Source organism: Miscanthus floridulus, chromosome 2 (assembly GCF_019320115.1).
Source record: "Miscanthus floridulus cultivar M001 chromosome 2, ASM1932011v1, whole genome shotgun sequence".
NCBI lineage: Eukaryota > Viridiplantae > Streptophyta > Magnoliopsida > Poales > Poaceae > Miscanthus > Miscanthus floridulus.
Window position 1 is genome coordinate 112,871,093 of NC_089581.1, and position 13,108 is coordinate 112,884,200.

The 13,108-nt window shown below is 46.3% G+C and overlaps 2 protein-coding genes and 1 pseudogene across 2 annotated transcripts; 1 reads left to right on the top strand and 2 right to left on the bottom strand.

The window, feature by feature from the left end:
• Window positions 1-815: 815 nt before the first annotated feature.
• Window positions 816-6,209, top strand: LOC136539381 (NADH dehydrogenase [ubiquinone] 1 beta subcomplex subunit 8, mitochondrial-like). Its single transcript, XM_066531335.1, has 4 exons — window positions 816-1,085; window positions 1,210-1,296; window positions 1,406-1,501; window positions 5,943-6,209. The coding sequence occupies exons 1-4, from the start codon at window positions 954-956 to the stop codon at window positions 6,000-6,002; spliced, it is 375 nt and encodes a 124-aa protein (XP_066387432.1). The 5' UTR covers window positions 816-953; the 3' UTR covers window positions 6,003-6,209.
• A 390-nt stretch (window positions 6,210-6,599) lies between these two features.
• On the bottom strand, window positions 6,600-7,374 carry LOC136539382 (putative lipid-binding protein AIR1). The gene has a single exon (XM_066531336.1). It carries the CDS (start codon window positions 7,294-7,296, stop codon window positions 6,820-6,822), a length of 477 nt encoding a protein of 158 aa, XP_066387433.1. The 5' UTR covers window positions 7,297-7,374; the 3' UTR covers window positions 6,600-6,819.
• Window positions 7,375-10,910: 3,536 nt separating this feature from the next.
• Window positions 10,911-11,329, bottom strand: LOC136536882 (cortical cell-delineating protein-like; annotated as a pseudogene).
• Between the last annotated feature and the right edge of the window lie 1,779 nt (window positions 11,330-13,108).

The window sequence follows — 13,108 nt, forward strand, 5'->3', positions numbered from 1 at the left end:
CGTGTATGTTCTCAAAACCATGAGTTTTGTCGACTTCCCCCATTTTTCTCATGTGCCAATGTGGGATCAACCGAATTAACACATGCATAATTACAAACATAAATTACTTGAATAAAACCAACGAAGCAAGTTAGCGATAATAATGAACAATAGTGCTAAACAACACCATACCAGTGGTCGTGGGATGGTAGAATCATAGTGGCGTTGGTTCCGCGCATTCAGGAGGATAGCTTCTTTGTATTTTCCTTTGTTGCACCAGGGTCATTAGTTTTTTTCATGAAATCTACGAGACTAAAAACATTGAAAATATAGAACACACTTCATGATCTTTATCACCTATAATATGTGCTGATATGATTAATTAGAAACTCAATTGGATAACGGACAGTTTTTCAACTGAACTTATTCGTGGATTTAATGGTATACAAAAGAAATTGATATCGGAGATTTCTTTCTATCGATATAAAACATTATCTTAGTCGCATCACGAAAGTTTGAGAGTTTGCGACGCCGCGCCCTCCGTGACTGTTAATTTCACGAACTTTGCTTTTTAGATTAAATATCACTTTAATGTCGGTATTTAATTTCACAGTATTGTTATCTTATCGTGCGATCCGTTTATTTTTAGTACAAAAATTTAGCTGTCCTGTAACATCGCACGGGCACGAACCTAGTAGTATAGAATTTTTCAGTGACAGTGTTGTGAAGCCCAGTGATCGTTATTTCCCACAATGCAAAGCCCAGTGAAGTGTGGCCCAGCAAACGTATTCTGACCCAGTGGAGTCCACAAGGCCGAAGTACCAGTTTTCCCCACTGGATACACAGCACACGAGGCCCCGAACAAAGGCCACTCAGCTTGCTTCTGTCTCCACCGCCGCCGACGAGCCGCGCAGCCGCACCAACTACACGACCGACGACTCGCACAGATCGGAGAGTGAGCGAGCGAGCGAGAGATGGCCGGGAGGCTAACCGCGGCGGGATCCCGCATCCTGGGCGGCGGCGGCGCACGCGCTGCGGCCTCCGCCCTCCGGCACCGCGCCGGCATGGGCCTCCCCGTCGGCCGCCACATCGTCCCCGATAAGCCCGTAAGTCTCCCGCACCCCGAGTCCAAATCCAAATCCAACCCTAGCTTGTACTCTCCTCATCCCCGCCCAGTGAATTTCCGTCTCAAATCGATTGGATCTGGGGAATTTTTTGTTTGGGTCGCAGCTGCCCGTGAACGACGAGCTGGTGTGGGATAACGGCACGCCCTTCCCGGAACCTTGCATTGACCGCCTCGCCCCGCACATCGGCAAGGTAGTATGGACCTGATCAGTGATCAAATACGTTGTGCAGCGCAGCATCATAGGCGTCTGGATTGGTTTGATTTGGCTGTATGATTGGTTCTGTATTTGCTGATGGATAGTATGAGGCGTTGGCGTGGCTGTGCGGAGGGCTGGGGTTCTTCGCTGCCCTCGGTGTGGCTGCTGCTGTGAACGACAAGGCCTCCAAGATACCATATGTGAGTGCACATTGCTAATTGCTGTTTCTCTCGTTGCATTTCCATCTTCCAGTGTTTGTTGTGCTATAGATATCACTCCACCTAAGGTAACTATGTTTCTACTATGATATTTTAAAAACCTGCCTCCTTGGGTTATTGTTAAGTTACTAGAAGATATTATTAGTTAAAGTTCCTTTGAGACAAAATGATAATATTGCTTTCAAATGTTGAAAATCTGGACCCTCATAGAAGATATCTGTGATTTTGCATGCCTATAGATATTACTCCACCTACGGTAATCTAGCATTTTGTAGGAAAAGAAACTGGGAAATGGGTTGATGGAATTGAGGTAACAGATTCACTGTGAGCAAAGCTTATCCATGCAACCATGCCTTAAGTATCTGTAGAGAATCTTGTTTTATTCATAAAGATGAGCACATTGCTTGATGTTTCAGCAAAATTAATTTAATACGGGCACTTATCCATGTCTTAAACTTTTAAGCATTATTTTCCTAAACATTAAATTGTAAACAGTCGGGCACCTACTGTTTAGCTTTTATTCGGGCTAAATGGCCAATTAAATGGGTTCAACCGCCAATTAAACGGAAATAGCGTTCCACAGTGTAGCGTTTTCATGGTGTTTAAATCGGCTAAACGACCGTTTAGGTTTAGGTGAACAGTACTATTAAGTAATACTTTCACATCTCAATGCATCAATCAAATCAAATAGCTTAAAATTGTAAGTTTCGTTTGTGGCTCACTTTTTAGCAATTTGGAATTGATTCTTGAAGTTTTATTTGGCACTCAAATGTTTATGGGAGGAACTGTTGATGGTAGCATATTAAGGTTAATAATCTAAGGCGTTCAGTTCTATGGCTATGGTTATCCCATAAGTTAACAGCCAGGTGAGGCCGTGGATACTTGTTTTTGAATTTCTTCTGACTGACCATCAAGATAACTTGTTTTGAGGAGATATACTCCAAAATAACTTGATCTGTATTCCCAAATTTCAACTTGAACTGTTACTTGATGGCTAATACTCCCTCTGTCCATCAATGTTAGGCATTGAATAAATCAAATTTTGCAATGACAAAAAATTAGTTGAACTAAAAACATCAATAACTTTTAAATTATTGAGTTTGGAAACATGAGGGTTATATGTGTAGATTTGTATTCGCTTTCTCTTTTTTGCAAAATCTTATAAATTTGAAGGATTTTGAGAATATATTCTAGATAAAATTAGTGGCCAAAGGTATGCATCAAAGTCCGTGCAAAGTCAAGTTTGACAAGTATTATTGACTTGAGGGAGTACTCCTTCCATTGTAAATTATAGTTCAAGTCCCGGGGTAGATGAGGATCTCTCCTGGTAATTCCTCGATTCCAATTAACACAACAACTCTCTCTCTATATAGAGAGATTTAATTGACTCCTAAAAGAAGTGGTTAATCTTATATCTAATCCTAGCCCTAATGGGCCTCTCATACTGCGGTTCTGGCCGTGACGACTTAGACTTGACCCGACACAAACCTATCACCTAAAAAGCCTTTTACATCTTGGCTTAGTGTCTTATTCGCTACTAACAATAAATGAGGAACTATCTTTATTTGTTGCGGCATCTGCCCTTTCTGACTGCCAACTGGCCGCAACCTGCACATCCAGTGCAAGATTCCAATTCCTATTTGCAGGCCAATGTTGCATGCCTGGATCCCATGGAAGCAAACCAACCATGATGTCACAATCATGCCCTTCAGGAGTAGTATTGCACAGGAGATCACATGTTCCTCCATGCGCATAGTGCAGATGGACTCCAAGTTGAGGATGTACTCCAGATTGCTCAACTTGCGGATCCCAGTAAAGAGATTGTAGCCGCCTTATCCGCTGAAATTGACCATATATGCACAGATCTGTTAGTGGAAACATCTCACAAGAGAGAGCGCATGCAGCAATCACCCCTCCTGGTTACCAGGGAAAACACACGAGCTTGTGGATTCCATTGCACAAACATGTGTTTGCATGGCAGCCTTCTACTAGCATCGCTGCACATGCCACATCTTGCGCCAGGGCCATAGCAGAAGCATCAGGGATGACGTTGCAGATGAACCAGTCTATGGAAATGTCATGTAGGCCCTATTTGTTTCGGCTTATAATCTCCGTACCGTTGGGGTTTTTTGATTCTCAGTTCTGGGTTGTGCTAGTGCAAAGTTCTTAAGCAACGATCAGAAAAAGCAGAAATAATCGAGGCTTTTGGTGGGACTTGCTTTTTTTTTCCCACCCAGAATCCGATTATAAGCAGAACCAGACAGGGCCGTATGCTACTGGCTGCTGCTGCTGTGCGGTGCTTGATCGGCCATGGAATCACGCACGGTCCGGACTGAGAGCAACTAGGGCCTCATCACATGCAAGCTGATCCAAGGAGATGACATCTGGTGGCTGCTGCCCGCACTTGACGCCTCACCACGAATCCACGCTCCATTTTCATCTTCAGTTCCTCAATGATTGATTAGATCGTTGCACATCCAGCCGACGCATTGGTGCACAAATTCTCCAACGATGTTGATTGGTCACCAGTAGCAGAGGCCATGGGAAAGGATCCCTGGCAAGCTGATACCAATTGTCACGCCCCTGGTTAGAAGAGGGGCATGCGGAACATTAGGGGACTGTGGGTGGTGCGGTGAATGGATGTTGAACCGAACACTTGAGATCAGGCATGCCGGTGACGGTGGCCTGGGGTAGATGAGGATCTCTTCTGGCGATTTCTCGCTTAATCCCAATCAATACAACTCCCTTCTCTATATAGAGATTTACTTGACTCCTAAGAAAAGTGGCTAATCTTATATCTAAACCTAACTCTAATGGGCCTCTCATACTTTGGATCTGGCTATAAGGCCTAGCTGACTGCCCATGACAAACTTTGACCAGTTTATAGAAAATGCACCAACATCTACAACATGGAATTAGTTTCTTTAGATTCTCCATGAAATATATTTTGATAGATGATTTCTTTGATCTTATATATGTTCATATATTTTTCTAAATACTTGGTCAAAGTTAGCAACATTTGACTTAAGACAGAGCTAAAGTGTACTATAACTTGGAATGTAGGGAGTATGTGTTTATAGTGACAAAAGCTATATTGGATAGATCCGTATTCAGAGGAATTTTATGATGATGTTTATTTTGTAGCAATTGAGAATATATTGCAAGAGAAACTAAAAGTTAAAAAAAAAATCTATGTTTGAAGGCTTTATCCTAGAAAAATACGGCCTACATTGATTGGTGGAGGGAATTGTGAATTAACTATGATCGAGTCCTATTTATGTGTATGCACTAGAAGCTGTGGGATTTTCCATCAGATGCATCGTATCAGTGGTTTGGTTTGAGTAGAGTCGTCTAAGAAAACACTGTTGTAACTTGAGGATGATCAGTGTTGTACCTTTCAACCCTGAAAATGTCTGCTTGATACCAATGCCCATATCAAATTCTGATTCTAAATGTTTTTTTCTTAACAGTGCACGAATCCCATGACATGGTAGTCTAGTTGTATATAATATTGACATGCTATCAAAATGAGGGAACAATTTTTTGTACATGTCTATGAGCTGCACTGAGAGTTAGTTGTAGGTTTCCTTTCTGGCGTGTTTTATGTAGATTAAATCCTCATAAAACTTCCTGATTATTTAATCTGCAAGCACATAGTGACAATAGTAAGTATAGATGCTAACTGAAATTACCTCCTCACTTTACTTTTTTTCTGATTCTGTAACTGCATGGAAGGTTCACAAAAGTCCCTTTGCTGCGAATATTGGAAACTGGATTAGTTATCTAGCCTACGTAATTATTTATGTTAGTTGGGTCCCAGCCATTGGCTTGGGGCTCAGTCAGCAATGAGTGTCACATATGCGACATGGAAGAAAAAAAGAGATGCAGTACGCATGCTAACAAAGTAGGGAGACAGGAAAGGGGAAGCAAGTGCATCAGACCCAAAATGGAAGTCCAGACAGGAAGTGGCAAACTAAATGTGCCACTGGTCACACTAGATTTAAATAGAATCAATATTTAAATAACTAATGATGGCTACACCACATGAATGTGAGAACTAAACTTTATGTAAGCTTGTTTTCTTTGGTATGTAATGTCTACAAACACTGGGTAGTGGTTAATCTTAGAAATGTTGTACAGAATGAGTTTTCTCAAAGAGCTTTGATTAGGCAGAGTAGTTGTACACTTGCACTCTACAATATTTATAGGGAAATCAGGAAGTACCCACAATGTATTATTTACTCTCTTCCGCAAAAGGGCCTTCTGTACAATGGCGTTCCTGTTTCACAATATGTAAAAATAATGTTTATGTCCTATGATTTCTGAATTTTATTCAGAAGTCATGTTATTTGTGAATCAGTATCTGTTCTTGACATGTTTTGTTGAATGAGCTAACCTAAACGTGTCCAATTGTTTCTTGCAGACTCCCAAAGTCTATCCGTACGACAACTTGAGAGCTGAACTTGGTGACAGACCATTTTAGATTATTATTATCTGTTTGACAAGGCATTTTGATAAATTTAGCTCTATATCTCCTTGCATCAGAGAAAAGCAGGGAAAACTTGTTTAGCATGGTTGTTTTTTGTTGTGATTGCCTTGTTGTAAACTACCGTTATGTGATTTGCTGAATATTGTGAAAGCATGGGTTTGCCCTAGAATAATGCAACCAGCTCTGAGCAACTATTCCTGATGCTACGGATTCGAGTATTAACAATCCGGTGCCAGATTTTCTTTGTTCATCTGTATCCTGAAACGTTATGCACCACTCTGAACCTGTTTTGTAGCAATAATCTGGCAGCAAACATTCGGGTGTATCCTGAAACATTCTGGCAGCAAACATTTGCACTGATTTTTTTTTTTTGCTGTATTTATGGACTGTGCACTAACAAACAGAATCGGCTTACGAGGCGCCAAGAGGCACGAATTATTTCAGTTTTTCAGCCGCGTGACGTCGCATGGCTGATGTTTCGCTCGTGTAGTTGTCGGTTGACAAACTTGCGACGATGCATGTCACCAGCACAAATAACTCAGAATGCATCTGATTATTCTGAACAAGCTTTGGATTCAGATGCCTGACCGATTAGTCATCACAATGCAATTTCAAACAGATTAGCGAAACATGCATGACTCAACACGACTTCCTACACATAGCCTTAAACGACCGACCTAGCACTACAAATTAACACAGACAATTTAATTAACCTTAGTACCTAATTAACACAGACGTTATTCTACTGCTAGCAAACTAGTACATCAGGAAGCTCGGGCACCGCGGTCGGCGGCGTGTGGATTCGTCTTAATTAATTAGCTCGGGCGCACTGGAAGCCCTGGGGGAGCTTCTTGCCGCAGTGGTTGACGAGGACGCTGAGGTCAACGTGGGCGCTCAGCTGCACGATGCCCAGCACGTTGGCCCGCAGCGCAGTGCACAGGCACACGGCCGCGTCCAGGTCGGCAAGCCCGCCCAGGAGCTGGCAGCACGGCTGCGTGGACGAACTGGACGACGCCGCCGGGCGCTGCTGCTGGCCGAGCTCCAGGCTCACCAGCCCGCCTAGCACGCTCGCGCACGCGCCCAGCTTCAGCGCGTTCACTGGGCACCTGGCCCCGTCGCCCCGCGCTTTCGGGGTCGGCGGGGAGCACGGCGCCGGCGCCGGCGTCGGCTTCGGGCACGATGATGAACCGCAGGCGTCTGTGTGGGTGGCGAGGAGGAGGAAGTGGCCTAGCGCCAGAACGGCGGCCAGTGCCGTCGCGCCACTTCCGTTTCTGCGTGGCACCGCCATGGCCTGCAGGCTTCCAGTTGGTTTGGCTATGCCTGTGTTGCGCGTGTCCGATCGATATGATGTTATAGGCAGGGAGTGTATCTATGTATCGTACGAGTGCATGCTCTAGCTGCCACGGGTACTGGAGGTAGTATTTATAGGGGAGGGGAGGGGTACGCGGCTACGCGCTATACGTTTCACGGATCACGGGTGATCGATACAAGTAACAACCAGTTTGTTTGATCTTGCATGGCATGATGTCAGGGATGGTAGAGGGATGGAAGGGGGTCAGGGACAGGGAGGAGGTGGTTTTGGTCTTTTGGAATGCTGCGTTACTCCGGCGGTGCCATGGTGATTCATGGCTGGAAAGGTCATGCATGTACTCTCAATGCAAGCGTTGAATTCTGCGGTGCCCTGAACGTGTGTATCATGCAGGACCCGATGACGGTTAAATCACGGCACAGCTCAGTTACAGATGGTCCGATCCGGTGCCACCTGTCCGGTTGATCGGTGCGGGCACCTTAATTAGCTTTAGCGCTAACGCTAGACTAGTGTGTACCGTGTGTACGATGCACTAGTGTGTCCACCATGCCCATTGTTCCTGTCACGGTATCGGTTGAGGAGCAATTCACCCTCATCTTCACCAAGCTCCCGACGATTAGTCCAAGGGAATCTCTGAAGGGAATCGTCGAATTAACAAAAATTCAGCCTGTTCGGCTGATACGTTTTCAGCTGATTTCGGATGATTCAATAGTGTTCTATGAGAGAGAATAAGCTGAAACAAGGAGAGAGTGGATCAGCCGAACAGACTTTGGTCGATGTCTTCGTCTAGGATCTCAAGATGGCAAAGGACGATTTCGAGCGTTGGCGCCCGCAGGTCGACAACAAGGTCGTTGATCTCAGTGACTGCGTCAACTCGCTACGCCAACAACTCGAGGAATTCAAGTCTTACTTCAGCTTCGCCAAACCCCGTCATCGGCTAGGGATCCGCTCCTCTCAAGACGTCGGAGCCCCCCCACTTGGGTGTGTCCTCGTCGAAGGCAGCGTCTGGGCTGTTAGGCCACGGCTATGACAACACTCACTGGAGAGCTAGTTCGGGGTATGACAACACTACACCTTGAAGTAACTTGTGACTGAGTGAATTATTTTTTTATTCTTTTGTATCCGCTTTTTATTGAATTTTGTAATAAATATATATTTGAGATCCTAAACAATTTTAAATATAAAAAAATTGAACTAAAAAGTTTTAGATCTCGTCGATTACTATAACTTTGGTTTAGGTCCATCTGAGGCCATTTGGAAAATTAAAAAAGTTTGAACTTCAACTCCGAGAACTTCTTTGGCGGTTTCCAATTACACCTAAAGAAATACGAATTACCTTGGTGATTTCAAATAGCACCCAAAGAAATGAGCAATTATCTTGACGGTTTGTAATAACACTCAAGGAAACATGGAGTTACCTTGATGATTTGGACCAGTAATCAAGGAAATGAGCAATTACCTTGACAATTTGGTTCAACAGTCAAGAATATGCGCATTTTCTTGAAGGTCTAGTCTCTAGCCAAGGAAACTACATTTTCCTTGGCGGTTTCATTTTTATTTTTACAAAAGAGAGTGATGATGACTCCATTTATAGTTTGTTACAGAAGAGATAGATACATGTTATATATATAACTATATATCTTACGATCACTAATAATAAGAGAAACTCCACTAGATAACTAGATTGAGAAAAGCAATCTTCTTTTCCTAAAAATTATCATGTAGGGGAATAGGGTGAAAAATTGCTCCATCAATCCCCTTTCTCAATCCCTCGATTCCTCAAAGCATCCCCTCATTCCCTCAAATAGAAGGGAGCATGCCGGGCCTTGGGCCGTGTACGAGTTCAATCCAAATTGTGAGGCAGTATCGATGCTGCGGAAGGGAGGCATGAATTGCATTGGATAATGAATCTCACTCAAACCTCATGTTGTATTGAACTTCTAAATTCTTCCTTCCACCTTTCAATTTCTACCAACTTGTACAAGATCCTCGGTTCTTGTCACCTCCAGCATAGCAAGAGCGTGACAATTACTTATATACCTACAGAGGCGCTAGCGTTCGGATGTCTGGCGCTAGCAGCGCATCTGGACGCAGCTCCCGGTTCCAGCCAACCGAACCGTGGCTCAGCTCCCAATCCAGGCCCACCAACGAGAGCATCCCATCTAAGCATCCCCGCGTAATAGAAAAAGTGAACTGAAGTGCTACCTGCCCACATAACAGAAGGGGGAGCGTGCGCTCGTGGCGCCGCCATCCCCCGGCCCACCCCTTCGCCGGCCCCCGGCGCGCCCCCTCCCCAATCTGAGAAAGATGCAAGGCAGCAGAAGCAGAGGACGAGACACCAAGGCAAGGTAGCAGAAGGCGAGGAGGGAGATGCAATATCCGATCTACTTTTGAAATATCTAGATACAACACTTGCAACATACGTTAGAAGACAGATGAAACATTTCAAACATGCATCTGAAACACATAAAAACATATGAACACTTGAAAAAACCATTGCAACACATACACAACATCTAGATAAAACACTTGCAATATTTGTGTGAAACATATGCAACATTCACATAAGCACACTTGCAACATACGTCTGAAAAAAGATGAAACATTGGGAATAGACGTTTGCAACATAAGTGTACAACCATCGCAACATATGTAACATCCCGATCTACTTTTGCAACATCCATACAAAACTCTTGAAACATACGTCTGAAAAACTGAAACGCTTATAAACATACGCTTGCAACATGCGCTTTCAGCGCAATGTCACCTTGCTGCTTGGACGAATGGAGCTCACCGTTGTGGAGCTCGCCAGAGTACGCGGAGGTCGTCGGTGCGGAGCTCGTCGGCGGCACGGACCTCGACAGCGGCCGCGGCAGGCGGATGGAGCGCGACCACGACGGGAGGTGCGAGTCCAGGCGGGGGAGGCATGCGGCGTGGGCGGAGGACGCGTGCGGGGACGGCGGCGGCGGAGTCCGTCCCACGAGCCGTTAGCGGGGGTGGCGGGGGTGGGAGCGGCGCCGACGAGCGGACATCCCTTGAGCGGGGGCGGCGCCCGCGAGCGGCATAGTTGGAGTCCGTCCCACGAGCAGGGGTGGCGCACTAGCGAGAGCGAGCGAAGTCCGCCCCGCGCGAGCGGGGGTGCCCTGCGTAGAGCGGACAGGCGAGGTACATGGATGAGTGGACGAGGATGAGTTATGTCTAGACGGGAGTCATAAGACGGACGCCCTTATCGATATACCTAAATCCAGGTTTATATTACACCCGACACACGCACAAATTCGAGACAAGATTTTATTTAATAGCAAATAATACATATACATCGTTGAGACGTTACGGCGTACGGCCTATAATGCAACGCACGAGCCTACACAACCAGGCATGAGCTGAACCGTTTGACATGACAGTACACACAGAAACACAATAGATCGACTCTGCATGAGTGCAGAAACTCGGGGACGACGCGAGCTAGTACGTACACGCGGCCGGAGTACATACATATATAGAAGTTCCAGCTGTAGAAATATACGTACATGTACTCCGTACATGACACATATATTGACATCATTCACGCTTGCATGCACACGTACGTACGTTCAATTGGCCGGGCAGGTGAAGCTGTCGACGCGGTCCTTGTGGCAGTAGTTGAGGCTGAGGAGGAGCGTGAGGTCGACGCGGACGTCGAGCACGATGCTGAGGACGTTGCCCTGATGGCGAGGCAGAGGCAGACGGTGGCGTCGAGATCGACGAGCCCCTGCAGCAGCGGGCAGCACTGCTCGTCCTCGGGCACGCCGATGTTAAGCCTCAGCAGGTTCAGCACGTTCGCGCATACCTCAAGCTTCAGCGCGTCGATCGGGCAGCTGCCGGAGCTGTTACCACCCCCACCCCCGTCGGACGGAGGCTGCGGCGTCGTTGGGGTCGGGGTCGCCGGCGGCGGGCAGCTGGTGCCGCACCCGTCCGCGGCGGAGGAGAGGAGGAGGGACACGGCGAGGAGGAGCGCAAGCTTCGCAGCCATTTTGAGATCCGTTGCACTGTTCAGTGCAGAGCTGCTTGGACAAGATCCGAGCTAGCTACTCCCTATCCCAAATTATACGTTGTTTTTTTAGTGTCACAAATTTAATTTGATTTATAAAAAATATGTACAATATTTTTATCTCTAAATAAATTTAATAAAAAACTAGATTTAAAGATCTTTTCAATAATATCAATTATATACCATAAATATTAATATTTTTAGCTAAGGAGTACTTTTTTTCGCGATGGTTTTCTCGGGGAGCGTCGAGCTAGCCGCCGGATGACGGGGAATGTTTGTCGTGATGCTGGCAGGTCGTCCATCTATGTGTTAGCAATTGATTGGGGAAGAAAGAAAGGAACAGCAACAAAACAGAAGATAGGCAGAGTAACACTACGAATGCATAACGATGAGTGCTTAGAATGGCAATTCAGATTTTTGTTACAGGGTTCGTGACCCGCTCTTTGCTACTCCTCCCTCTTAAGTACTAGCGCCTATTACAGCCAGTCTAGGCCGGCGGTGAACGGGTTGGGCTCCTCTCCCGAACGGGCCTGCGCACCGGGGCTTCTTCAGATACTTGTCTTGGCGAGCCGGGAGACAAGGAGTTCATGCTGATCCCTATCAAAGCGATCACGCACCATATCACAAAACTGTTCCCAAGAAACATTCGCTAATTGAGGCCCTATGGACTGCAGCCATAATGCTGCGGCATCAACCATCTGCATAGTCACGATGCGCACACGTATAGCAGGCTCAACCGAGTACATGGAGAAATAATTTTCACAACGGGTGCGCCACAAACGAGGGTTCTCGTCGTCAAATTTAGGGAAATCCAACTTGGGTAATAGGCTGGATGAATGATGAACTTGGTTAGGAATAGGAGGATACGGTGGCGCCTGATGTGTGATAGGAGGATGGAAGGTTTGATGAAGGCTGGACCGAATACAGAGGCTGAATAGGTCTGGGTATTGGTGCGAAATGGTGAGGATGAAATTGCGTTGGAACAGGATGAGGAATTGGATTAGGAGCAGGTGGGTACGACGGCGCGGGCGGCGGAACACGCTACTGGGGAAGAGGATAGTGATGGTTGGGGATCATACCATTGGCCGGGCCATGAGTTGTTTGTGTTGATGACCCAAACTCAGGAACCCGTGTAGTCAAGACGACGTGGTTTCTGTTGGGCGTTTTGGTGGTGCCAGCAGACTGAATCCGTGGCGGCCAGAGCAGAAGGTGCCGCGATGCCGGGCCGGTGCGACGTTGTGTCGAGCACGCCACGGTCGTAGTTCATGGACACCTTCTGGACTTGGAGGCAAAGGTCGTGGAGCTCGGGATGCCACTGTTAGTTTGATCTTCATCAATTGCCTTGGATCAACGCTATGATCGGAGGCGTCCAACCACTTTATGGTTGGTGGACCCCATCACACAACACCATAAAAGGGTAGTTGGGGCAGCCGTTGCAACCCTCCTATAGAGAAACACTAACCCAATCTAAAGAGAGCGTGCTGCCAGCAACAGAAAGCCGCCACCGACTTCACCATCGCCTCTGCATGGCCACCACCGCGCCGGACTTCACCGCCCGCACTGCGTACCCGCTGCCATGGCGTCGACTCTGCCAAGCCCGAAGGTATGACCCTCTACTCCTTTTCTATCTCTCCAAGTCTTCTCAGTTTTTCCATGGCTTATACACTTGCAATGGTAAAGTAAACCCACTAGATCTACTCCTAGTTGACCTCACAGTCAATCAATGGTATCAAGAGCCACGCTAGGGTGTAGATCTAGGTC

Coding starts and splice junctions, on each gene's coding strand:
- LOC136539381 (XM_066531335.1), top strand. CDS start 954: ATGGCCGGGAGGCTAACCGCGGCGGGATCCCGCATCCTGGGCGGCGGC. Junction 1,297..1,405: donor TCGCCCCGCACATCGGCAAG/GTAGTATGGACC, acceptor GCTGATGGATAG/TATGAGGCGTTGGCGTGGCT. Junction 1,502..5,942: donor AGGCCTCCAAGATACCATAT/GTGAGTGCACAT, acceptor TGTTTCTTGCAG/ACTCCCAAAGTCTATCCGTA.
- LOC136539382 (XM_066531336.1), bottom strand. CDS start 7,296: ATGGCGGTGCCACGCAGAAACGGAAGTGGCGCGACGGCACTGGCCGCC.